General features: G+C 43.1%; 3 protein-coding genes across 7 annotated transcripts in view; 1 reads left to right on the top strand and 2 right to left on the bottom strand.

The window, feature by feature from the left end:
* Nucleotides 1–1,832: 1,832 nt before the first annotated feature.
* On the bottom strand, nt 1,833–14,490 carry SCPEP1 (serine carboxypeptidase 1). 3 transcript variants are annotated; one of them, XM_030013800.2, is made up of 14 exons: nt 14,365–14,490; nt 12,664–12,809; nt 11,741–11,830; nt 10,667–10,822; nt 10,103–10,177; nt 9,806–9,878; nt 8,756–8,793; nt 8,444–8,572; nt 6,851–6,935; nt 5,900–6,013; nt 5,107–5,244; nt 3,428–3,591; nt 3,221–3,304; nt 1,833–2,789 (listed from the first exon to the last, which is right to left on the bottom strand). In XM_030013800.2, exons 1-13 carry the CDS (start codon nt 14,414–14,416, stop codon nt 3,239–3,241), a joined length of 1,326 nt encoding a protein of 441 aa, XP_029869660.1. In that variant the 5' UTR covers nt 14,417–14,490; the 3' UTR covers nt 1,833–2,789; nt 3,221–3,238. The 3 variants fall into 3 exon arrangements, with proteins under 3 accessions (XP_029869660.1, XP_029869659.1, XP_029869661.1); XM_030013799.2 differs by having other exon boundaries at nt 1,833–3,304; XM_030013801.2 differs by having other exon boundaries at nt 1,833–3,304; nt 5,900–6,010.
* A 58-nt stretch (nt 14,491–14,548) lies between these two features.
* Nucleotides 14,549–21,958, top strand: COIL (coilin). Of its 3 annotated transcripts, XM_030013797.2 has the most exons (8): nt 14,550–14,837; nt 15,484–16,678; nt 17,020–17,106; nt 18,768–18,815; nt 19,424–19,499; nt 20,244–20,332; nt 20,851–20,953; nt 21,372–21,958. In XM_030013797.2, the coding sequence occupies exons 1-7, from the start codon at nt 14,587–14,589 to the stop codon at nt 20,938–20,940; spliced, it is 1,836 nt and encodes a 611-aa protein (XP_029869657.1). In that variant the 5' UTR covers nt 14,550–14,586; the 3' UTR covers nt 20,941–20,953; nt 21,372–21,958. The 3 variants fall into 3 exon arrangements, with proteins under 3 accessions (XP_040979602.1, XP_029869657.1, XP_040979600.1); XM_041123666.1 differs by lacking the exon at nt 21,372–21,958 and having other exon boundaries at nt 20,851–21,054; XM_041123668.1 differs by lacking the exons at nt 19,424–19,499; nt 20,244–20,332; nt 20,851–20,953; nt 21,372–21,958 and having other exon boundaries at nt 14,549–14,837; nt 18,574–18,778.
* LOC115341226 (meteorin-like protein) overlaps nt 20,329–24,697 on the bottom strand; it is a 30,388-nt gene continuing 26,019 nt past the window's right edge. Inside the window, exons 6-7 of the transcript XR_005932447.1 lie at nt 23,474–23,591; nt 20,329–20,768 (exon numbers count right to left, since the gene is read on the bottom strand). The gene's annotated coding sequence lies outside the window, so the exon portion shown is untranslated. The remainder of the gene's footprint in view (nt 20,769–23,473; nt 23,592–24,697) is intronic.

Here is a 24,697-nt window from a genome sequence, read left to right as displayed (position 1 = left end):
TGAAAAAAGATAACTCAACACACAGCTACATGCCCACCGTTAAGCCTCAAGCTTTAAAGACATAAAATCGATGAGCATTATGTGCCAACTTCCCTTTAGAAATAGCTTATGTGATTCACTCTTCCTACAGCAAAAATATTCCATGCCAGATTAGTTACATTAGACACAAATGTTGTGCCTACACAGATACTTCTGTGGCGGCAAATAGGGCAGATCTCTTGCCTCCTGTGCTCACTGTCCACAACAGTCTCAACCTCTACTGCATAGGAACAGCTGTAAAAGCCAGATCAAAGGTACATCTGTCCTGCATCCTCTGTGCACCAGTGACCATGAGGCGCTGGTACACACCGGTTTAAGGCACAGTGGATGCACCAAGTGACCCTTCCCCATTATATTGTCCTAGATCCAGCAAAATAGAAAGGAAAAAGACAAAGACACCTGTTTATCACATAGTGGATAACATTTAGGTTTCTTTCTCTGGCTTTCTTCTACCTTTTCTGGTAGAATTATAGAAAGCCAAAACTGTTCATGCTGAAGAGGCAGTGCTGAATTATTGATTTTTAACACAGTTGGATTTGTTTCTATGAAAATTGTCCTCAACTGATGGTGAGCAAAATAAGTCAGTGGCCCTCAGGCTACCTATGCAATCAAAGCCTCCAGCTGCAGAGGATGAAATACAAACATTGGGCTGTTTTCTTTTGACTGGTCCAGCATCTGTAAAAAATCTTATTAATATTTAGAGCTATTCATTCTAATGGATTTGCCAAGTGACAGCCCTTATCTGGAAATAGCTTACTGTGTGAAATCAAAATGGACAAAGTACAACACTGCTAATCAGATACACAGCAGGACTTGAACTCCTTTCAAAGCAACCAATTTCTTACAGCTTCTGCTGGACAGGTGACCTACCTTTGTGATGATCTAGACCTGTGATGTGCCAGTTACAGAGCCCTCGGTGAAATAAAAGGAAGGAATATTCCTTGATATTAAAGGATTGCTGCTTTTTTGTTGTTTGCATTTAAATGGACACTATTTAAGAGCCTGTCTCCCCAGGCAAGTATTTTTATTCTAACATGTTTAGATTTGGCATAGCCCCTAAAACCAACAAATCATTACCACCAGCCTTCTTGAAACCATCTTTTTTCCTCATAAGCCATCTCTTTGCCAACAGAAAAACCTGCAGAAGCTAAAACAAAGCAGGACAAGAAACAGATGTCTCAGGCCTATCACTGAGCATAAGCTCTAGGCAATGTGAATGAATGTCCCATTTGATAAAGAAGCACAAGAAGAGCAGTAAATGCTGCTTTCTGGAGACACCATCTTAATTCTTTCCCCCTATCAAGCACTATAGTATTAGTTGTTTAGGCATAATGCAAATTATTGTATATAACAGGATTCAGGACTACAAGCCAACTCAAACTGTCCAGGCTCAGACATACTTATTTGCTTGGCGAGTTATTTTACAATACTCCAAGAATGCAGATATATGGATTTACACACCTCTAGGACCCTCCTCTTATTCTTGTTCATCTAATGTTCAACACAGGAGAGAACAGAAACAATTGCTGGTTTGATTCTGCCTAGCCATTCTGGGTTGCCCTTCATGCTCCGAAGCAGTGCATTTTGTGGAAAGGATGGGAGGGGCTGTGGTCCCCAGTGCATGTGCTCCTCATCGTGCGATGCAGTCATGGGGGAGAGCACAGACCTGCACACCCTTCCCTCTCAAGTGTGACTGCATCTGCTCCCATTGGCAGGGGCTTTACAGTGAAAAGCCAAAACAGAAAAGATGTGATTTTCAAGCAGTGAAATCAATGTGATGCTGAAGAGAGATGTATTAGACCTATTGCATTTATTGAAAAACGTGTTTAAAAAAAAATCTGGACTTGCATTGCTAAAGTTCTGAAGAATACAGTTCAAGCAGAGAACCTGAAGAAGGAAAGCAATCATTAGATGCCAATACTCCAGCTGCTGGGTGATTGCATATGTGTTTACATAGCATTATGCCTCAGTCCTTGCTAAGCCAACACTATCAGACATTTCACGACAGTTTCAGTTGCTGGAGTAATTGAGTGGTTGCTATTTATTTAGGATTCTGACAGCTGGAACAAGCTGTTGTGCCTCCTATCAGACACCAATAAACAACTGTCACTTTGTGCTCCATAGCAGAAGTCAAATGATGTCTGACCAGATCTCCTCTTGACTGTGTACTATATTAAAAAAAAATGTTGTTTCAAAATAATAGGTCTCTGCAAGACTTAAAAAAGCTCTAGAAAAATATGGATCAAGGTATTGGTTCTAGCTTTTATATCCTTCTTTTAAACACTGCTATTGTCTTTCAGAGTTATGCTATTATTGCTCAAACAATGCTCTCCTTTCCACTCTCCAGGCTAAGCTCAGAAGGTTTAAGAGGATTCTGTCCATTAGGACTCTCTTCTGTACAAGAAGAGGGTATTAACAGGGCTCCTGCTTCAGCATACAGGAAAGCAGGAATTCCTGCTGGATGTGCTTTAGGTGTTAACGCTAAAGGCAAAGTTTGAGTAACAGTCATTAAAGAGAATGAAAACAAGAAACAAATGGTCAGATGAAAAAGATCAAATCCTCCTCTGGGGGTGGGGGGGGTGGGGAGGGGCAGTTCTCTCTCCATAGCATAGGAAGCCTGAAGAATCTCAGATCCTAACTAAGGCACCTCAGCAAGATGAGATGGACCGTAATTCCTCTAGGGCAGGTCCTCTATCCTGGCATCTCCATGTCTTCAGCTTGTAATCCAGCCAGATGACTCAAGCAGAGGCCTGAGGACAAAGGAAGGAACATTTCACGGCCTCATGAAACAGGTTAGCGCTCCGAGAGGAACAAACAGCAAATCTATCAGGACTCAAATCAGTTTTAGTCTTGGTGTGTGAACAGACAAGAGAGCATTCAGGGAAGGGCAGCTTTTTACAAAAGCACAAAATCCTTCCAAGTCAAAGGCAAAGGCTCAGAGCTAGTTGTTTATGACAGTGGACTTCCCTCTGGAAGAGTCACTATGAACAGTGTTAAGGCAGCAAATCACAGCTTACAAATTCAATTCATTCAAGGAAAAAAATGCCTTTCCATAAATGCTTGCGCACATTATCAGCAAAATCAGAGAGGCTATGTGTCCAAATAGCCATTGTTCCTCCTGTGGCTCATTATTCTGGACTCGCATTCTGCAGGAGCACTGACATTCAGCAGGACGCCATACCAGCTGGCCTCCCCTTCCCTACTGCTGCTGTTGGGTCACCATCCTGACCATTTTCAGTGCCATCTCTCCTTGATCAGACGGTACCTAGCACAGAGATGAGAGCACATGGTAAGCAGCTGCTATAAGGAAGCAGATAGCAAGCGTACACGCATCTTCAGTTTTTTTGCTGATAATGGTGCATCCCACCCCAAGAAGTATATTATTTACCATGTGCCCAGCCTTAAGAATCCAGAAGAAAGCGAGGTTCTCATAGGCCTTGTGGAAAGCAGCTGTCTCAGTGGATTCTGGAGACACATAGAGTGCCTTCCACCTTTGCTTGCTGAACTGGTCCAAATTAGGCCACTTCAGTTTCCGGATCCATGCCTCCTGGCCTGTTAGAGATCAGAGATATGCTTGATTACTGATACTGACATAGTAAGTTGGGAGTCCCAGTTCAGCCAGATGCCCACTGTACTAGATACCAATACAGCAGAGTTAGCAGAAAGTCTCTGTGTGCTCAGATTCTAAAAACAATTTTGCTATGCCTAGGAAAACAACCAAGGCTATGTTCAGGAGAAGCTGAAACAAACCAATGGAAGGAGAAGGGAAAAAGCAAACAGTGAAGATGTATGTGAAATGGACTTATGATTGCACAAGGTGAACATGTGCCTCTTAGAGGCTCTGCAGCCCTAGCAATTCTGACATATTTTGCTTTACTCCTCAAACACCTTGAGTGTCCTGCTATGGAGAAGGATCAGCCACACCAAGTCCCCCTCTTGGAAATCAGAGGAGACACTGCTGCTCTGTTTGTTACAGTCACTCATCAAGAACAGCCTGGAAAGGTTTTCTGTTTTCAGGTGCCTGCTAGAGAAGGTGGAGGTCAAGACAGCAAAAAGACCAATTCCAGGACACTAAGGGGGACAAAACTTTAGCCTATCTCTGAACTACTGGAAGAATTTACATGTTAACTGCAGCTCAATTTTAGCTCAAAATGTGATAAAACTGGAGCACCACTAACTGCTAATCTGTTTGGACAGCCTAAATACTCTGTTTCCTGATTTATTGATTGCTGTGTTGTTCATGAAGGGCATCTAACTGGGCAGAGACAGACAAAGGATAAAGCCTTTCACAACATAGGAAGATGTTTGTGCAGTTTGTGAGTGCAGATTATTTAAATCAATAAGAAAAGGTGAATGGAAGAGAGCACTGCAGTCTTGCAGCATGAGGCATTTCAGCAACACTTGGCCTGGCTCCCGAACTGCCACTTGATCAAGCCTGCGTCTTGCAAGCAGCAAGGGACAAACAAAGCCCTTGAATGGCCAAGAGGTGCAGGAGCCTACACGTGTTACTGAGCAGCAGTAACTCTGCAACTGCACCCTCCCTGATTAATTACCAACACCCTTGTTCCATCTCACCTGGCACCATGCTCTCTGCTGCAGGCCACTCAGTGAAGGCTGACCTGTACTGTGCACTAATCTGTAGCAAGGTATGACCTCTGCCCCACAGAACAGGATCTTCAAAGCACAGGAGAAGAGAGGATAATCTCCATATATTTATTCATCTGTCCTCATTCTTCATTTATGAATGAGTGTACAAACATAAATATATATATGTCGAATTAAGTGAATTATTAGCTACCTACTTACGCGCTTCACTGAAACAAGCAATTATTGATGTTGCAGATCCATTTCCCAACAGTATAATGGAGGTAAAGGAATTGCCTCTGAGAGGGATGTAAACAAAACATACTAAGAGCTGCTCATCCATGACTGTAGTATTTAAGTGTTGTCAGTTACATAGGAGATTTGCACAGAAGACTGGAGAGATCCAGGTACCAGTATTATTGGCAACTTCATGTTCTACTCGTCACATGTTCTGGTCCCAACCCCAGTCAAGAAGTCCCTTACCCATGGTGTCAACAATGAGATCCAGCTGCCCATTATAGACTGTAACATTGACGCTGGCTGCCAGAAGCTGATCAACAATATCAATGACAGGTTTCATGAAGTCCTCAGCCATGTTCTCAAAGACATCCCTGGACTGACCTGGTTGGAACCAGAAAGAAGACAAATTTTAACCAATGAAGAATGTCATCCCCAAGCTGGGACAAAAGCAACTGGCTAAGTGTTCTAAAATGCAGTTCACAGCTGCATAAAACCCATTCTTAGCCCAAAGTGGCAGCCAGTGATTTATCAGTCTGAGGAACTAAAAGAGAACCAGAAAGCAGCCATGCTCCCACTGGAGCTCACAGCGTTGTAGCTTCTGGCTCCTATTATATACACAGGGTGCTGGCATCAGTCCTTTAAGCCTTCCGTTCTGTTTTACACCCTCCCCTCCACACCATGCAGCTTTACATGATACCAGATTCCTGGCAGAGAAAAACTGACAGGAATTTCAACAAGACTGCTTGAAAGACAGAAACCAGCTGCTGAGATACAGAGGATCTTCTTCCTCCCCCTCTATTTTTACCTGCTTGGCTAAAGATAGATACAAGCAGCAGAATCAAAACCAGAACCACATCTGCTCCCACAGGCCTGCCCCATTACATGTTCATTTCTGAGAATAAGTCCTCTTCTTAGGCCCAAGGATAATGACAATTTAATGTGTCTGCTTACTACAGTAAAGTATCTTCCTGCTGACTGCAGTACTGTAAACAGCAATAATGGACTATTAGATGTGCACTAGCAGACAGGAAAGTACCTCCCCATTTCACACAGTCAGGAATAATTTTTAGCTTCTTTCTGATGGGTCCATTCATCAATTCATCTAGGCTCTCCTTATGCATATTTCTGACAAGGCGTTGGTAAAGTCCTACTGAAAAAAAGAGAACACACTTTGATTAGTGGCACATTTAAGACAGTCATCCTGCATAGATAGCAATTTTCACTGTTAACAGTCATGGCCAACAAACTCTTCTAATGAAAAATGGAACACCACAGAGAGATTTGTTTACTTTTAACAGAAACCACTGAAGTCAACACTTATTTAGGTCAGGGGATGATATGGGAAGAACCCAACCATCCATTTCTACTTTTGGCTAACACAGCACTTTTTCAGGGGACCAGCTTCTCCTTTAGCCACTTAGTACAGACACAATTTCATCTCCTCAACAGACCAGTTATTTTTGAGCTGCAGTGCTTTACTTTTGGGAGTTAGCTGTGCCATTCACCTTCCCTGCTGAAGCCAATAGGAAGAGATAAAGAGCTTGAAAGAAACTCTATGCATGAGTTTTTCACACTGATGCATAAACATCATGGAGAAAACCAGTCTAATCAGACTATATTGATGAGCCATTTTTGTGTCCTAGCTTGAAGACAGAAATGAAAGACATTAAGAGGAAGTGACTTAAAGGTCATAAAACTATGTCGCAATTATACTGACTACTTCCTTGGTGTAATTTGTGCAGGATGTTTAGGTGGAGGTGTAATCTATAGAAGGGTTGTTCCACATTCCTATTTATCCCTATTTATGCAAGAGCAAACAAGTTCTGCTCAGGAGAATATCAATATCCTTTGGATCTGAAGGTCCCTTTGGATCTGAAGGTCCCATTTTAAGGATGTGCTAAATTGAGGCAATTCCCGCTATCAGAGTTGAAGGTACACAAATGCAAACATAGGGCCTCAGAAGCTCAGGTACTTAAATACAACTTACCGAGATGGAGATTTTCTTGTTCACTTGATTTCATTTCTGGAACCTCCTTATTCATGATGTTATAAAAGTTCACATTGTCTGTGTTCTGAAAACACAAGATAGTTTCAGTAACGCTGTAACAAAAAACATTTCTCAGATATGAGGAAGACTCTTTTCTGAAAAAAGAGGTAATTAAATCCTAAATAAAGGACCCTGTGACCTGCCACTTTACCTACATGTCAGGAGGATACTTATGGAAAAACTTTGGTTCTACATTTGCTTTGAGAAGTGGGGAAGAGATTTCTCAAGTCTGTGTTGTTCACACGTGGGTTGTGCCAGAGATGCTATTTACTTCTCTGAAACGGATGTGAAGCTACAGGGAGCCTTACACCCTGCAAATGACTGCAGATTCTCATTACTCATTGTAGAGAGCTGCAATGCCAGACGAGGCTTTCAGATGGTCTCTTCTGCTAGATCTAGTCTAGCCTGATGTTGCCCCTTGCTCAACATCCTCCCAATCTACAACCCTTCAAAATCTAAAATGCTTCCTCAAGAACACGGTGATCAATATCAGCCATCCCTCTTTTGGAACTGCTGACATCTGGATGCATCCAATAATTGTAGAATGGCAGCTCTGATGCAGACAGCAGACTGCCTGCATCCACAGGACAAGTGTGATCAGTGTTGCCATTAGAGAAGTTACTCGAGATTCTTGAAGCCCTGCTTTACTGAATTTCTGAATTTTTAAAGTTCTAATGCATAGGTCAGAAATCAGCTCACAACAGCAACCCTAGAAGAACTGAAGTGCCTGCACCCTGACAGTGATATCACAACTGGGAGGAGAAAACAAGCAGATTTGAAGAGAAAAGCAAAATGGGAACCACAAGTTTCTTGCAAACAGTACGAAGTGAAACCAACTATGTGCAAGGCACTGTCAATTACAAAACAAAACGAGCAAGAAAAGGAAGCAGCTCCAGATTAGCCTTTCTGTTTGAGGAAGCCAGAGCCTCGCTTGTACTAAAACAAAAACACAAGAAAGAATGAGATTTTGGAGCAACCCTTCAAAAGGAAAAACAAGAGCAAAACTTTACCTATCTTTTAAGCTGTTACTTGCTAAGTAAAAAGATGCGGTAACCCACAGTAACAGGACATAACTTGAGGTTCCTTTCCACCCTGTCCACCTATTGTAGTTCTTTAAATAGAGATCTATGCTTAACTTGAAATTTGTGTCTTGCTGGATGCAGTTTTCAATATTCAAAACAAAGCTTTCAAGGAGACATAGCTCATTTAAGTTGAAACTGGGTTCTGTAGAAATCAATGGGACTAACTGCACGCTAAAAATTAAGCATCTGTTTAAGTGATGTGCCAGGTTGAAACCTTGATGCAATACTGCAAGGCCATGTGGGTCACTCTACTCTCTGCCTCTTACAATCACACAGAGCAAACAAACAGCTCTTTTACATCAGCACTAGGATAGAACAAATACTGGCAAAAATGACTAGGCAGGGGATTGGAGAATTCACGCCAACCCAGTGCTCATAGAAAGGATAACCTGAAATTGTGTGCCTCCCGAGGCACCAGTTAGTTAATAATGCTGTTCAAAGAAGATCTCACCTCTTCAATGACATCTTCAGCCTTGCCCCAGAGCTCAGTGGCCAGCCCATACTGATTTTTATTTATTGCATCCATTATTTCTTTGGCAACAGCAGTCACCTCTGCTAGACCATTATCATCAAGGAGAGACTGGAAGACAAACACAAAGGGGGACAACTTTAATTATAACTTCACATTCATTTCTTGGTAACAGTCTCCATGCATTTGAAGTTTTATTCTGTTTAAGAGCTAACCTTAAAAATCAACATCCATTTATACTGTATGGCAGTACAAGTAATCAGGTGAGGACCAAGAGTTTAAGAAGGTACTTACAGTGCTGTAAAGGTAGGGCCCCCAAGACAGCACAGAGTCTAAAGAAACAGAACAGATTTCAAACCCATGAGCTTTTGACATACAATTTCCTTTACTTTTTCTTTATTGTTGCAAGAATGATCGTGACAAAAATATACGGAGATGAATTAATCAGTAAAAAGGTACTGTCAGCTCTGTTTAGCCCAAAGGTTATGTACCACAGAGCAGGTTCTTAACAAATCCTGAGAACCAATAAAAGCACTGCAAGTTCATTAACCCCTTAAACATTAATCAGTGAAATTTATGTAAAGCAACAGACACGTTCTTACCAAAATGTTCTCACCCCAACACTGCAGCACATTGCTAGAACATGGGGAGCGATGTTACAAGTGAATGGGCATTATCTAAACTGATCTGTTTGCAGGTTACAGGGGAAAAAAATCTAGTTATAAAACAAATCTGGTTTTTTTTTACAAGTTTGTTTATAAGGTCTCAAGGATCAGCTGATAGGAGACAGATAGGAGTTCGCTTGATATTGTCCCATGCTGCAGAGAATCTGTGAAGGCTGCCCTTGCAAATCTCACTGAAGGACCAAGAGTCCTTTAATTTGGTTTTTGTCCTCCACCAGACCACACCCTATCTCTTCCAGGTCTGTGAGCACATCAGTTCCTCAGCACAAGGCCTTCTTGTGAAAAGAAAGAAAACCTCAGTTGCACTCTTGTGAATCATTTGGTGGACACATTTTAAGTGCAGTACTCTTGCCAAGACACCTCAGAGGCTGTAGAGGTGCGTAGGGACATTTCACCACCACCCCACTTGATATGCAAGTATGCTCCTCACCGACTATGCTCTCTAACTTTTCATAATCTAGATACATTGCAAAGGTAGATTTTTCAATCACAGCTTGCAATGCTGAAGTATTTCTTTTTGATTTACCAGACCCACTACAGATTTAATTCACTTAAGGCAGGGATGGCATTTTTGACCCTAGATACTCACGGAATGATAAAAAACCCAACAAAACAAAACAACAACAACAAACCACCCACAGTCTGAGGATTTTAAACATACCCAAAGGAGAAATCCATGAGTCTCCAAGAGCAGTCCCCATAAAATTGCACTTTATGGTCCCTTTTTGAACAGCCTTGGTGAATAAGAGGAAAAACAAAACCAAACAACAACAACAACAACAAAAAAATCAACTTTTAGTTAGATATTCATGACTCTAGAACTAGTTTTCTTTAAGTGAAAAAAAAATAAGTCGCAGTCTGAATTAGGCAACAGGGACAGTGTATTCCAGGGGATATAAGTACTTGTAGAACACCACGTTTTAAAGTGAAAAGCGAACTACATCCTCCAACTACTTACCTCATGCAGCTCTAAAGAAATGCCAGCTGCCATTTTACCTCCATAAGATTCAGAAAATATGTAGAATGGGATGGTCTGGAGAGAGACAGAAGCCACACAATGAACTCATTGGGCAGAGGGCAGAAAATACCTCCAACCATCTCCCACATCCCACAGAACCCAGGCACTGGCTGTTCACCTCTCACTATCAAACACTGGATATTTTTCTGATTCTAAGCTGCAGATAAGATTTCCAGAACATCCTGGTGTAATTACTGGGGGAAGTTCTGAAGCAGGCACTTCAGTATTTTGGAATTAGAAACAGCCGTGATCCTATATGCTTCTCGGTTGGCACGACAGACAATAACGCACCCCATTGCTTATCTAACTAGCACCAAATTCAAGATACAACTTCTGAATTATGGGAAATAAGAGGCAGTGGCTATACCTGCTCTGACTCTCACCAAATGCATGCTACCTAGTAGCAAACACTACCCATCTGGAAGTCTGTTCACTAATTCTTTTTGAGATCGGTTTAAAAGCAAAGAAAAATACGATTCTAACCAAGAACTCAATTTCACTTACCTGGAATTCTGTTCTACGTGTGAAGAATTCTCCAAGAAAAACCATCATATCAGAAACTACTGTGGAAAGGTTTTTGGCAAACAAGCTACAATCATCCACATAACTGAATCCAGTGCCCACTGGATTATCCACGAACAAGATACTGGCTGCCTGCAACTGTACGAGCAGAAAGAAGGTTTGTATGAAACCTCAGTTCAGCACTAGCGAAAATCTTAGTTTTGATGGCACAAATGATTGATCCAGGAAATCTCTGGCCCTGAAAGAACTTTCAGAAAAATTAGGTGCAAGTCCAAAAGAGAGAATGGTACAGGTGAGACTTGTCTGTCAGAATATAAAATAAGAGGGTTTTTCTTTTGGGTTGCTGGGCTTTTGTGAAATTGCTATAGCAAATGCTGTAGTTGTATAGTTACAAGTGGACAAATGAAATCAGTAGATCAGCACACAGATAGCTAGCATGGCTCAAAGCAGTAAGGCTCACAAATAAAGAGGTACAACATAAGGTCTTTCAGTTTGCTCAATCTGCAACAAAAAAGGCACACAAAAAATCCCAGTGATCCAACAGCAGATCACCCATACGGTCTAGGGAACTCCAGAGTAGTTAGACTATTGGTAGCTCGGAGCACAAATCCATTTCATTGAATAAACTTCCACCTTCATAAGCAGCTGTAATTTGTTTTCCCTTAAAGGCCATACTGGATTTGTAATTACGAGCCATTGGTTATACATTGCCAGCCATCCAGAAAAACCTCTATGACTGTACGCAATGAAGCTATGATCTGAAATAACATCTTTCTAGAATTCCGCTGCTCTCAGGTTCCCAGACATCTGCAATTCAGAAATTCATGGAAGCCCAGACATATTCCATCAAATCAAATCAACATGACTATTCTTCAGTTCTTAACAAGGCTATTCCTATAAGCCAATTTATTAACCACACTATTTTAAGAGGAATTATTATAGCTGTATTGAACTTCAAATGAAAACTGTTCTGTGCATTTTTTCATAGCAATCGTCTGCTTACACAAGCAACAAACATTTGCAATCAGTAATTAGAAGCTGAACTCTCTACTATACCCAGGTTGTATTTCTTGGTTTCATTTCTTTGTCTAATGGACCAATCTCTTCAAAGTTCCCAAATCCACAGCCTGAAGCTCCTGGACCTCCCTGTGGGGAAATACCAAATGACAAATAAGTTAGAAGGCAGCACGGTATAGATATGACAGGAGAAAAATAAAAGCAAGCCAGTAAGCAGAATGACAGATTTTAAATTTTAAAAAATGGCTTTTGCACTATATGTTAATTTGCAAAGCAAATTGAGCTCTCTTCCTCATCGTCTTTCATTATGTGTACACATGCCATTTCTGAAAGCAAGAATTTAAACAGAGAAGCAATAACCCACTTGCGAAAGCATCTAATGAGTTGCACGTTATGTGAGTGCAGTTTGAAAACCCTTCCCCTTATTCCCTTAATACTGAATGCAAGTTAGCTATCCACAGAGGTTTGCAAGTCATTAGTTTTATCAGCATGTACATTTCACTCTGAAGAAATAACCCAGAAAGAAAAAGACCAAGCCATCAAGTGATTATATTCAACATTAACTTCTGAAATGTACTGCTGGAGGTGAATGTGGAGCACACACCACTGCCTTTCATCAAACTGTGATTGAATGGGACCAATCTCTAAACAGAGTCTCTCTTACTTGTTTCCATTTAGCAATCTTTCTAAATCTCTGATTATTTTATCTACTCTCTCTCTCTGAACATTCTTTAGACTATAAGATCTTCAGGAAAGGAGCTGTGACGCTACAACGTACCTGTAGTGCCTGGCACAAAAAGCACTACTGTTGTATAAAAGATAAGAACAACCTCAATTTCAATCTCTCATTTAGAGTTGGACAATTTTGAATCTTACTTCTGTAGAGCTGCAGGATACCTATCAGACTGAACCAGGCACAGATGGAAAGAATTATCATTTAAGTGTCTTTCACCAAACCTTACCTGAAGCCACAAGATGAGAGGTAATTCTGTGAAGGCTTTGGTTGGGTTATTTGCGTAGTAGAGCCACCAGAACATGTGGGCCTTATTTCGAACTTGCACATATCCCCACAGCTCTTTGGGCTCTTGGGATTGCCTCAGAACTACACCTTGAGGGGGGGAAATAAAAATAAAAATCAGCTAGGTTAAAAGGCTCAGCTTTGGGCTTTCCACCAGATTTATGCCAAAACATTACATTTCAGTCTTGGGTGTGATAATTAGAAGTGCTTCCATTAAAAAAAAAAATTACTATAAGAAACCTGCCTATCCTTACGCCCACACACATAGCTGAGTTATCATCAATGAATGAAGCTAAGCATGTAATTACATGCTTACTTATCAGGGCCTGACGTTACAGCTGTTGCCAAAATAACAGCCCAATAGCTAGGGTAATTTTTACTATCAGGGAAACACTTAAAGTCTTTTCAAGGCCTGGGCTGAAAGCGCAGCCCCACTAGACACGATGGAATAATTCGCACCAGCTTCAGGGGCACCAGGGCTCCTTCAGGGATCCAACACTTTTATCTTAGTCTCTGGGAAGATCAAATCATTTTACAGTCCCCAAGGACAGTAAATACAGGATAGACAGAGGGGTCACTTCTAAATGAACCCAAGATCTAATCCTAAACTCAATTAAGTCAGTAGAGTCTTGTCAACTTAAGCAGTCAGTCTGTTCTCCATCGAGGATACAGGCACTTTCCCAGAAATAGACCTTTGCAACTACATCCCTCAATCTTCTTGACCGTGCCAGAAGGCAGCAGTCCACTGGACAAGCAGCAATAAGGCTTTTTGAGCCCACAGTGCCCAGTCTTTGCTGATGCACAGGACGCAGCGCTGAACAGGTTATATCACTGTGGGCAACACGACGCCTTCTTGATCAGCCCTCACTGCAACAGCGGTGACACCCCAATACGGCTGTTCAGCTCCTTGCAGCCCTCGACCCGGAGGGTTTCGCAGATAAAACACTGCAGCCGGGGGCCTGTGCTCCTGTCAGCCAGTATCAGACGGCACCACAACGATCTCACGCCTACGGGCACGCTGGCCTTCTCCATCGTCCTTCGCCGCTGCCGAGGAACAGAAGAGGGTCTGGGGGGGTCTTTTCCACGAAGGACAGATGACAGCTCAGGGTAAAACAGCGATGAGGAGCGCTGCCCTGGTTTGTGGGGAGCCTCTCCCACCCAGTTTACCCAGGTGAATCAACTGGGACCTTAATTTCCACGTTCCTGCTCCAAAAGGGTTCCCTGGGGCTCCGGGGAGCGCAGACCCCAGCCGGGGTGGGAGGAGACGACTCCCAAGGTCGCGACAGTCCCCGGCACAGACGGCGACAGCGCACAGGCCCGCCCCGAGCTCGACCCGCTCCCACCGGGGCTCCCACCGCGCCGCCGCTTTTACCACCCCCTTCGCCGCGTCCCCGCCCGGCTACCGACCCCGGGGCGGCGGTGACGGCCGCGGCGAGGCTCGGAAACCTCCCGCGGCTCAGCCCGGGCCCTAGGCGGGACGGGACGTGCCCGGAGACCGTCGCTCCGGCACTGCCCGGGGCATGGCCGAGGCGCAGGGCAGAGCAGGGCAGGGCAGAACCCCCCACACCACACCACACCACACCGTGCCGTGCCGTGCCGTGCCGTGCCGTGCCGTGCCACGCCGTGCCGTCCCTCAGCCCCGTACCTGCCGCCAGCAGCAGCACCGACAGCCCCGTCGCGGCGCGCAGCGGCCCCATCCCGCCAACAGCTCGCGGCGCCCGCGCTGTCACGTGCGCAGCAACCCGCCGGGCCCGCCCTCGCCCCGCCCTCAGGGGGCGGGGCCGAGGCTCGAACGCGCCGCCCGCCCTTTTTGTCCCGCGCGCGGCGCCGTCGCCCGTTCTCGCCGCCTCCCTCCTTCTCCCCCAAGATGGCGGCGGCCGGCGGCGGGCCGGTGCGGCTGCGGTTGCTCTTCGATTACCCGCCGCCGGGCAGCCCGGGCTGCGCCTTGTGCTGGCTGCTGCTGGAGCCCAGCCAGGTGCGCCTCGTCACCGACCTCGTCAGCCTCATCCGCCACAGGTTCGGCTTCAGCCGGCGGGCCCGCCTCAGCCTCTTCCTGGAGGGGGCACTGCTACCCCCCACCGAGAGCGCCCGCCTCGTGCGGGACAACGACTCGCTCCGGTACGGCGGGGGCTGCTCGGGAGCTGAGGCTCAGCCCTCGGCGGGAGAGGGGCTCCTCGGGCTGGGCGGCACCGGGGTGGGGGTGTCCCCGAGCAGGCTGGAAAGGCGCCCCCCCCCTCCCCGCCGGCCGCGGGACGGGGACGGGGCTTGGCGGTGCCTTCCCCGGGGAACCGGAGAGCCCTCGGGCCCTTCCCGCGGCTGCCGGTAGCCCAACGGCTCTCTAGGGGGGGTAGGGGGGGTAGCGGGCACCGTTCCCCAAACCCGCGGTGCCTGAGAAGCCGCAGGGTGTCTGAAAGGGGCTGGAGAGAGCCAAGGGGTTGGGAGTCTCCTCAGGTACGGAAGGAGAGGGCTGCCTCCATCCCTGGTGCTCCCGCCACCTGCCCTGAGCACCTGCACCGCCTGAGCGGGCCTTTTTAGAAAGATCTTGCAGCACCCGAGCCCTCGGGTGAGGGCTCAGGCTGTGAGCCTTGGTTTAGGATAGCAACCCGTGCTCTGGAGACTGCTTTCAGGTGTATTCCAATTTCCTCGGGTTCCTTCTCAACAGGTGGAGCATCCCCACTCCCAACAAGACAACCTCACCTGAGCTGCTAACAAAGAAAGGTGTTAATTATGCTCAACAGTGGCTTTTGTTTGGTTTGTTTGACAGGGTGAAATTGGAAGAGGTAGTCGCAGATGATTATGAAGAGGTAGATGATGGCTTCTCTTGTACACCAAAAGAAGACAAAAAAAGGCATCGACAAAAGCAGGAAGAGGAAGAATTCTCTAGAAATGAAGAAGACAGGCATAAAAGGGAAAAGAAAAAGAATAAACATAATCCTGAGTATTCCTCTTGTAGGGAAGAGACCTCTGTAGATATTCGTGACTGTCAAAAAAGGTACAAGAAAAGAAAAAGAAAGGAAGAAGTTAGTGGAAGAAATAGACTCGCAGAAGGTAAGGAAGAGAGCTCCACTGACCAGTCTAAAAAGCTTAAAAAAATGCAGAGGGAGAAGCAGTTGGCAGCAAAAAAGAAGGATGAAAAGCAGACAAAGGCCCCTGCAGCAAAGATGGCTTTAGAACAGGCAAACGAGAGCATTGCTCTAAATTCTTATAAAAATAACACCAAAAAAATCACAACACAGTCCAGAAAAAAGAGAGTGGGATCTTCAGATTCCTCCAGCACATCATCTGACAGTGACAGCAGTGAATTAAATGTAAAGCAGAATAAATCTTCCCATAAACCTGTAGTGGCAATGTTTCCCAAAGACAAATCCCAAGCTGCTGCAAATTCTGATGTGAAAACTGTTGTTTCTAATAAAGTGACTGTAAAGTCTAATGCTGAAAATTCTATTAAGACTGCAATTAGTAAAAATGCTAAAAAATCCCAGTCCTCTAGTTCAGATTCTGACTCGAGTACGGAGGATGAGAAAGTGGCAACAGCACAAGACAGTACTGCAAAGGAAAAGTTACTGCCTAACAGTGCGGCAGCTGTGAAAACCAGTACCACCAAGGCTCCCAAAGCAAAGACCTCCTCTTCAGAGTCCGATAGTTCAGATTCAGAAACACTTGTTATTAAAAAACCCACAGCAAGTGCTGGACTGAGTAATTCCATAGTAAGAAACTGTACTAAACAGTTGCCAACCAGTATTCAAGGACCACTTGCCAGCCCAGGTCGTGGAAGGGGGCGTGGAACAGGAGAGGATAACTTCTGGAGAGGACCTAGGGGCCGTGGGTTTCGTGGGATGATGAGGGGCCAAGGCCGTGGGAGAGGAGCAAACCCTGGCTTCTTCTATAACTACGGCAGTGAAGGCCAGAAACAGAGGCAGTTAAATGAAGCTGCGACAAACACTTCTGTTCTTGTCCAGGTGAGTGACTTACGCAGTCATAGGTCGCCTTTCTCTTGCAGCTTTAACTATACAAAAAACGTATAGGATGAGAGTAATTTGCAAAAGCCGAAATAGATTAGTAGGATAAAAGTGTAGATCTTAACTTAGTAAATCTGATACTTACTGTATTTCTGTTTAACAGCCTGAGGAAGTGTTTATGAAACAGTATTTAAGTGATTGTATTATATATCTCAAAACAAAGTGCTCGGATACATACCTTACTCTTCTCAGAACTTCTTACAATCTGTACAGCATACACATTGTCTTCTGTTTTTATTAATATGGTAATTAAATCAATAGGTTTACTGTTTGTTTCACAGAATCCCGTGGAGGTCCCCAAGAGAGACTATAGTGTGTTACCTCTTCTAGCTGCTCCACCACAAGTCGGAGAAAGAATTGCCTTTAAGGTAAAGAACTTGTGAAATACTGAATGTTAGTGGGCTAAAATTGTTTCATTCGGGCCACTCTAAGTTTTGCAAGACACGCTACAGATAGCGTAGTCCTGACAATGAAAAGCTTACACTGCAGAACTTAATCTTGCATTGTTCTGGGACCGTTATCCTAGAAGTATAAGAGTTAGGAAGTAGTCTTCATCCTACTTACTTGTTCTTTTTGAAAAATTTTGTTTTAAACTTAAGCAAATGGTTCAGCACACGTCTTGTGTCTAATGTTTGTAGGCATCTCTGAAAGCGTTCACTCCTTTCTTGCTGTCTTTCTAACCTAATAGTTTCCCATACAACAGAAACTTATGGTTTCTATTGTTGGCTCTAAAAAATTTTTCTGTTGTGAAGTCTGACTTTGATTTTTACAAAGGTTTGGAGTGTGTGCATAAGTTAAATGCATTTCTTTAGACCTCTGTCATGGTCTAACCCCAGCCAGCAACTAAGCACCACGCAGCTGCTTGCTCACAAACCCCCCAGCGCGATAGGGGAGAGAATCAGGAAAAAAAAAAAAAGTAAAACTCAGGGGTTGAGATAAGAACAGTTTAATAGAACAGAAAAGAAGAAACTAATAATGATAATAACAACAATAATAAAATGACAATAATAATAATAAAAGGATTGGAATATACAAGTGATGCACAACGCAATTGTTTACAACCCACTGACCAATGGCCAGTTAGTTCCCGAGCAGCGATCCCTCCCAGCCCCACTCCCCCCAGTTTATATACTGGACATGACATCCCATGGTATGGAATACCCCTTTGGCCAGTTTGGGTCAGCTGCCCTGGCTGCGTCCCCTCCCAACTGCTTGTGTCCCTCCAGCCTTCTTGCTGGCTGGGCATGAGAAGCTGAAAAATCCTTGACTTTAGACTAAACATTACTTAGCAATAACTGAAAACATCAGTGTGTTATCAACCTTCTTCTCACACCAAACATAGCACTATACCAGCTACTACGAAGACAAATTAACTTTATCCCAGATGAAACCAGGACAACCTCCTATATTTGTATAACACAAAGAAATGTCTCCAGTGTTATTTCAGTGTGAATTTCCATGTACGTTTGTACAATGAGACTCTTAGCTACTGCACAAGTTAAGTTCACAAATAATAGAATTTTCTGGTTGCACCTTCACAAAGTCTCTCTCTCTACCATGGGCATAGTTTCAAGATTTACATTTAAATAAGAATGCCAGAAAGAAGCATGTTACCCCTCTCTTTCCAACATGCAAGGCAAATCAGCATTAAAATTAGATGCTATAAAAAGAAAAAAAAATGTCTTACGTTGTTATTTCTCTCTATAGCATTTCTACAATGTTATTGCAAATCTTACCGTACAAATAATTACACTTCACTGCAAAATAAAGTAAATGAAAGTTAAATCACTGCGGTTGAGGAGACACGGATCCATTTGCCTAATTGCCTCTCACAGCCTGACCTGAACAGAAATCCTTTGGAGCAGCGAGACCTGGAAGACTACCTGGGACTGTGATTGGCGTCATGATCCAGGAGTGGGAGGCTTGGTTCTTGCACTCTCCACTTGCTGAAGAAACCATGTCTGGGTATAGGTGACATCATCAAGGGTCAGGAAAAGTTGTAACTTGTTATTTGTATTTCTTCCAACAGCGCTTGGAATTAACTGAAAATTACACTCCTGAAGTTTCAGACTATAAGGTACTGTTTTTCTTTCCTCCCTTAATTCACTCACAAAACTATTGTAGGTGAGGTAAGGCTTAAATATTTTGAGGTTGTGCAGTATTTTTCTTCTTGTCCAGTTGACTCCGCAGGCTATTTCTGATGCAGGAGTAAAAATGAAAACTGTAGAACCCAAAACTAATTGAAAATTTGACAGGTGTAACAGTTATTTAAAAAAACCTGCAAGCATTATTAATGATCATTAATATTTTAGAAATGACAAAAAATGCAGACCTTCAAGTAGAAAAATTTAGCTGCATTCAAGTCTACTGCTGTTTGAAGTCAAGGCAAGTTCTTGAAACGTGCAAATAAAATTTTGTAGCTACTTCAAATAACTTGGTTTCTGGATAAGTACTGATTTAAATTACAAGGACGGTGACAATGAATATCTTTGGTTTATTGATGCCAGTAACTGCAGATTGCTGAGCTTTAATACTTTGCAGATTTTATACATAGAGATAGAAAAAATTGACAGACAGATACACTTCCTCTAACTGTGATCAAGTACCACAGTGATTGTAAATACAGTATACTTACCCAGTGCTGAAGTATATCTTATCTGATTCTTTTCTTGTTCCTTTATGAAGGAGGGGAAAATAATCAGTTGGAATGCTGATAAAAAACAGATCGAGCTTGAGATCCTTTCGTCATCAGCAGGACAACGTACGTACCCTGGGACACTAAATGCTTGTTGTCATGTGTGTCACTTGGAAAACAGCTAGTCCAAGGCACACTGCATGTTTCAGGAGTATTTCCAGTTTCCTCGGGTTCTTTCTCAACACACCCCTCCCCTCCTCGCTGCCTCGCCAAAAAGTCTATTTAAATGGAGTTTTAACACTTCCTAGTTGTATTGAAGATGCTCATGGGTATTTACAAAATGAAATTTGTCCTGTCAGTATGAACAGTCAGTAACTCCTCTCTACTGTGGTTTCATTTCCTGAAAGAATTAAAATCATTATGTGGAATTACAGAGAAAATTTTAGATCATAATGCCACTCTTTGCGACGTCAGTGAAGCCACTGTCTGCAGTGGGTGTGGAACTGAGTCCCTGCAGTGAGGAGGTGCACTTCAGAGACCTAGAACTATGAATGTTTCTGAAACTAAAACTGCAGTTGCCATTTAAGCCAGAATCAATGAATCATCATCATATGAGCATTTTTCTCAAATTTAGACAGCATATTGTTGATTAACTTTATCCAATATGACTATATGCATGAAAATTACCTTAATTTTGGTGTGTTGTATTCAGGTCTACTTCAGATTTTTTGTTACAATTATAAATTCAAACACCCAACTCAGAAAACTGCAAAACCAACCAACAAAACACCTGGTTTTGATTAGCTTTCTAGATATGGTAAACTTTTAAACTTTTTTGTTTATAGTTAATGGAGTTGTTTGTTTTTTAAGTTGCTAAGGAGCCAGGGAAATTCGATCTGGTTTACCAGTCTGCAGATGGAGCAGAACTGATAGAGTACGCTGTTCCTCAGGATACAAAGGTATGTGGGTGTCCTGTTTTGAAGCCTGTTAAAAGTTTTGCATAGCTGATGCATGCCCTGCTTTATGACTCCGTTCATCTCGGTGAGATTCCCTTTATAATAATACATCTGATTAAAATAAATGGAAGCAAAAATAATTGTTCCTTTCTAGCAAGAATGTGCATGATTACAAGATAAGAATGACTTCTTGTGTGTTATTTAATTAACTAGGTTCAAAAACAGTCATCAAACTGTGTAACTTTTTGGTTTGGCTAATAGAATAAGCACTGTAATGTCTAGGTAGAGTATCTGCTCTTACAAGTTTATTCATTTCACGCACTGTTTTTCTTACCTGCGTCTTTCCTTACCCAGGACATCAGGCAGGTTGAGGTTCGTCAAGAAGATTGGTGAATCGGAGGAAGGATCTGTGATCTTTGTTCAGTAGTGCTGTTTAAGTCTAGACAAAGCATAATGTAGGAGAAATTGCATCTGCCTGTGTAGCTTGTACATGCTAAGTATTGTCTGTATTTTGTTTTCAGATAACTGAAAGTTGGGATGCACTGATAGAGCCAAGACTGATTGTTGAGCCTCCAGTTAACGGATCCAGCATTGAAAATGGAACGATCTAAGATGTGAACAAATGTAAATAATTGTATGGACTTGTTTTGTGAAATGCTGCCTTCTAGTTCTGAGGGCAGCAGATGCACTGGTGGATATTTTTAATAAATGGTTTTAAAAAGAAACTATGCCAAAAGAAAAACACTTTTTTCTTAGGATATGTTTTTATGTCAGTCTTTAATATAGATCTGTTGGGGTTTTTTTTCTTAATAGAAGCTTAATAACAATTTTTATATCCTACTGCTGCAAGCTGCAGAACTGGAACGGTTTGATCAAAAAAGTAAAATACAACCAGGTACTGTCAGTAACTCCATTTAAATGTCTGGGTTTGGCTAGAGCCGCATAACTGCCATACAGAGGTAGCTTGCTGTAAGGATAATTAAAAACAACATTTAAAAATGAAATATAAATATAATTGATGTCCACATCTCTTCCTCTGCAGCTGCAGAGCATGATACAAATACCATGACCTTGCAATTATTTACAGCGTTCACCTGAACATGCCAAGAAAAGCTTGTGGATTTCAAGCTCCTGTAATTTTGAGAGGCAGATAAATAGCAGTGGTAACTGTCAACTTTGCCTAGAACCAGTGGAATAGAACATGAATCCCTGGCAAAATTGTGTCCCAGTGTGTTAATCTGCGTAGGCTCTGAAAACCTGTTTGTTTGTTTGTTTTAAAGCAAACCCTTTTGCCCTTTAAGTGCTGAAGTTTCTGTGCTGCTGTTCTTTCTTTCCCAATAGCAGAATGGGTCACCGGGTGGTGGCAATGCGCTTCACTGACATCTCTGCTAATGATTAGCGCTGAGGTGCCACCTCGTACCCATGTAGTACTTGCATCTTGGCAAGTCTTACAATTTAAGATAATCCCTATCTGTCCTGGGTAGTTGACTCTTAAAGAGAAGATGTGAAAAAAAGCCCTAGAAAACTGTACATCATGGTTTAGCTAACATGTACTCTGATTAGTGCATGATTACATTAAAATATTGCACACCTTTGCATTATCCCTATTAAAATGTCTTTGTGAAGGAATCATTTTTATAGGAGTAAAACTAATTTGTGTATTGCGGTTCTCTTTAGTTGCCATTATTTTATGTTAGAATTTGTTTTTTAGAGAAATGGACAGTTAGAGTCATGTGTGGATATTCTTGCAAACTGGATAAAAAGAAAATTCCAGACTCTCTAGCACAGTCATGCTGAGACAGTTGCAATTAATAGATTTTTTTTTCCTAAAGGAAATAAATTTTGAATTATGAAATTGCAAAAGCTAAACGCAAGTATTTCACAGCATTTTAGAGCAGGATTCACCTCTTGTTCCATTGCCTGCAGTGCATATTGGCTACAAATTAAATAGATACAGAGTCCCTCTGGCTGTGGTGAACCAATGATGGTTGAAAACAACTACACCCCAGAGAGAGGGTGTTTTGTAGATAAAATCTTGAGTTTTATTTATACATTGTTACCAAGTTTGGGTGAAACTACTACTGTCTTGATGCACAATTTAAATCAAGGAACTGCAGGCTGACAGAGCTGACTGCCCTCCCTGTCACACCCACACGCCTTCTCTTGACAGAGCCACACGCCAGGTTCCTCATACCTGGGGAGCCGGGGCAGGGCTGGGGCACTAAATGGGCGAGAAACGCGGAACAGGACAGAATGTCCACGTGAATCCCGGAGGGAGCTGGTGATGCTCTGAACAAACCCTTATTGCTTGCTTTCTGTCCCTAGAGTCTTGGGGTCTCTTGCGAGCCCCTTTGCTGGGGCAGCCCCAGCTGTCAGTCATGGGGGCTCCTTGCCACCCTCGTCTACGCAATTTAGCATTATGGGTTTGTTTAAAAATTCTGTTGAAGTTTTTTTGGCAAATTCTAGTCTCATGACTCAAAATGCGAGGATATGTTTGAGCTAGCAAGCTACAGTCCAACACATGTACAACAACGCTATAGCCTACAGACACGAGCACCCGCAGCTAGAGGCTGGCAGCCAGAAGCTGCTGAACAGATCCTAAAGACCTGAAAGTTTGTTGCTGTGACTACAGACCTTGCAAAAATACATGGAGTCAGTGTCAGCTCTTCAGGAATTTGGGGTTATTTATAATTTTGAGGGGAAAATCATACCTACTTAAACCACTTTGAATATTAAATCCAAAAAAGTCAAAAGAGTATCAGAACACCCATCTCAATGTTTGCTTAGCCACACCTACATGAGGAACAATTTATTCTGCTGTGCTTCTAACTTCCTGCTCAGACTCCGACTGGCACTTTGAATCTGTGATATCTGGGCAAAGAGATTTAGTTCGGAACCACACGAAGGAGTTCTCAAGTAATGGCAAGGAAGCAAAGAGGGTAGTAACTTCAGTAGCTATTTGGATGGTAAAATTCTTCAGTAATTTTTAACGTTGAACATTATTTTTTAGACAACAGAATTTCAAGCCCTCTTTGACAACGGAGACCTTAAATTCCTCATCTAAGCTCTGAACATCCCGTGTTCTGCTCCAGAAGCAAAAGCTACAATTGTGAGGGTATATATTTCCCCTTTCTATTTGCGTACCTTTGTCTGCATCAGTAGACACCAGATGAGTGCTGCAGAAAATGCAGTGAAGCTGCTGAGCCTTTGAAAGATGACGGTGGTTAGTCCAGATAAGCCCAGGAAAAAGTGCTTCGTTCACCTACAGAAAAATAAGAAACAAACATTAACGGCTGCTCTTTGTTCCCATCTCTGGCAACACACTGTCCTGGTTTCAGCCGGGATAGAGTTAATTGTCTTCCTAGTAGCTGGTACAGTGCCATGTTTTTGAGCTAGGTATGAGAAGAATGTTGATAACACACTGATGTTTTCAGTTGTTGCTAAGTAATGTTTAGTCTAAAGTCAAGGATTTTTCAGCCTCTCGTGCCCAGCCAGCAAGAAGGCTGGAGGGACACAAGCAGTTGGGAGGGGACACAGCCAGAGCAGCTGACCCAAACTGGCCAAAGGGATATTCCATACCATTTGATGTCATGCCCAGTATATAAACTGGGGTGAGGGGTGGCTGCTTGGGGACTCACTGGGTGTCGATCAGTGGGTGGTGAGCAATTGCGCTGTGCATCATTTGTCTATTCCAATCCTTTTATTATTAATGCTGTCATTTTATTGGTGTTATCATTAGTTTCTTCTTTTCTGTTCTATTAAACCGTTCTTATCTCAACCCATGAGTTTGACTTCTTTTCCTGATTTTCTCCCCCATCCCACTGGGGGCAGGGGGGAAGTGAGTGAGCGGCTGCGTGGTGCTTAGTTGCTGGCTGGGGTTAAACCACGACACACGCAGCACAGCTCTGTCAGATCATTCCTTTGCAGTCACTGTCAACCACCACCTCTCAGGTACCCTCAGGTGTTCACATCCCCTCTGACAGCGGTTATGAAGTCCTGATCTGAATATCCCAACAATGCTGTAAATAAGTGGAGCCATGTCCGTCTCCTAGAAACTCTTCCACCCTCAAGCAGATTACATACTTGATCCCTGAACTTTCGCTCCCCTCCGTGAAAGCCACGGCAGCTCTGAACGCCTCCTGTTGTCCTTTCTGCACCATTTTACTAAGCAGAGAATCAGAGCCCGTGTGACACGACCCGTCCGTAGTTAGTCCTGAAGGAGTATTACGAGACTGGAGCAGATTATTGATGCAGGTAGAAGTCAACATTATCTGTATAATGTGGATTTACAATGAGCATTCGGATTTAATTTAGTCTTCCAAAATAACTGGCTAGGAATTTCTTTCAAAGCACTAATTATAACAGACA

Source organism: Aquila chrysaetos, chromosome 5 (assembly GCF_900496995.4).
Source record: "Aquila chrysaetos chrysaetos chromosome 5, bAquChr1.4, whole genome shotgun sequence".
NCBI lineage: Eukaryota > Metazoa > Chordata > Aves > Accipitriformes > Accipitridae > Aquila > Aquila chrysaetos.
This window is presented reverse-complemented; position numbering and strand designations above follow the sequence as displayed.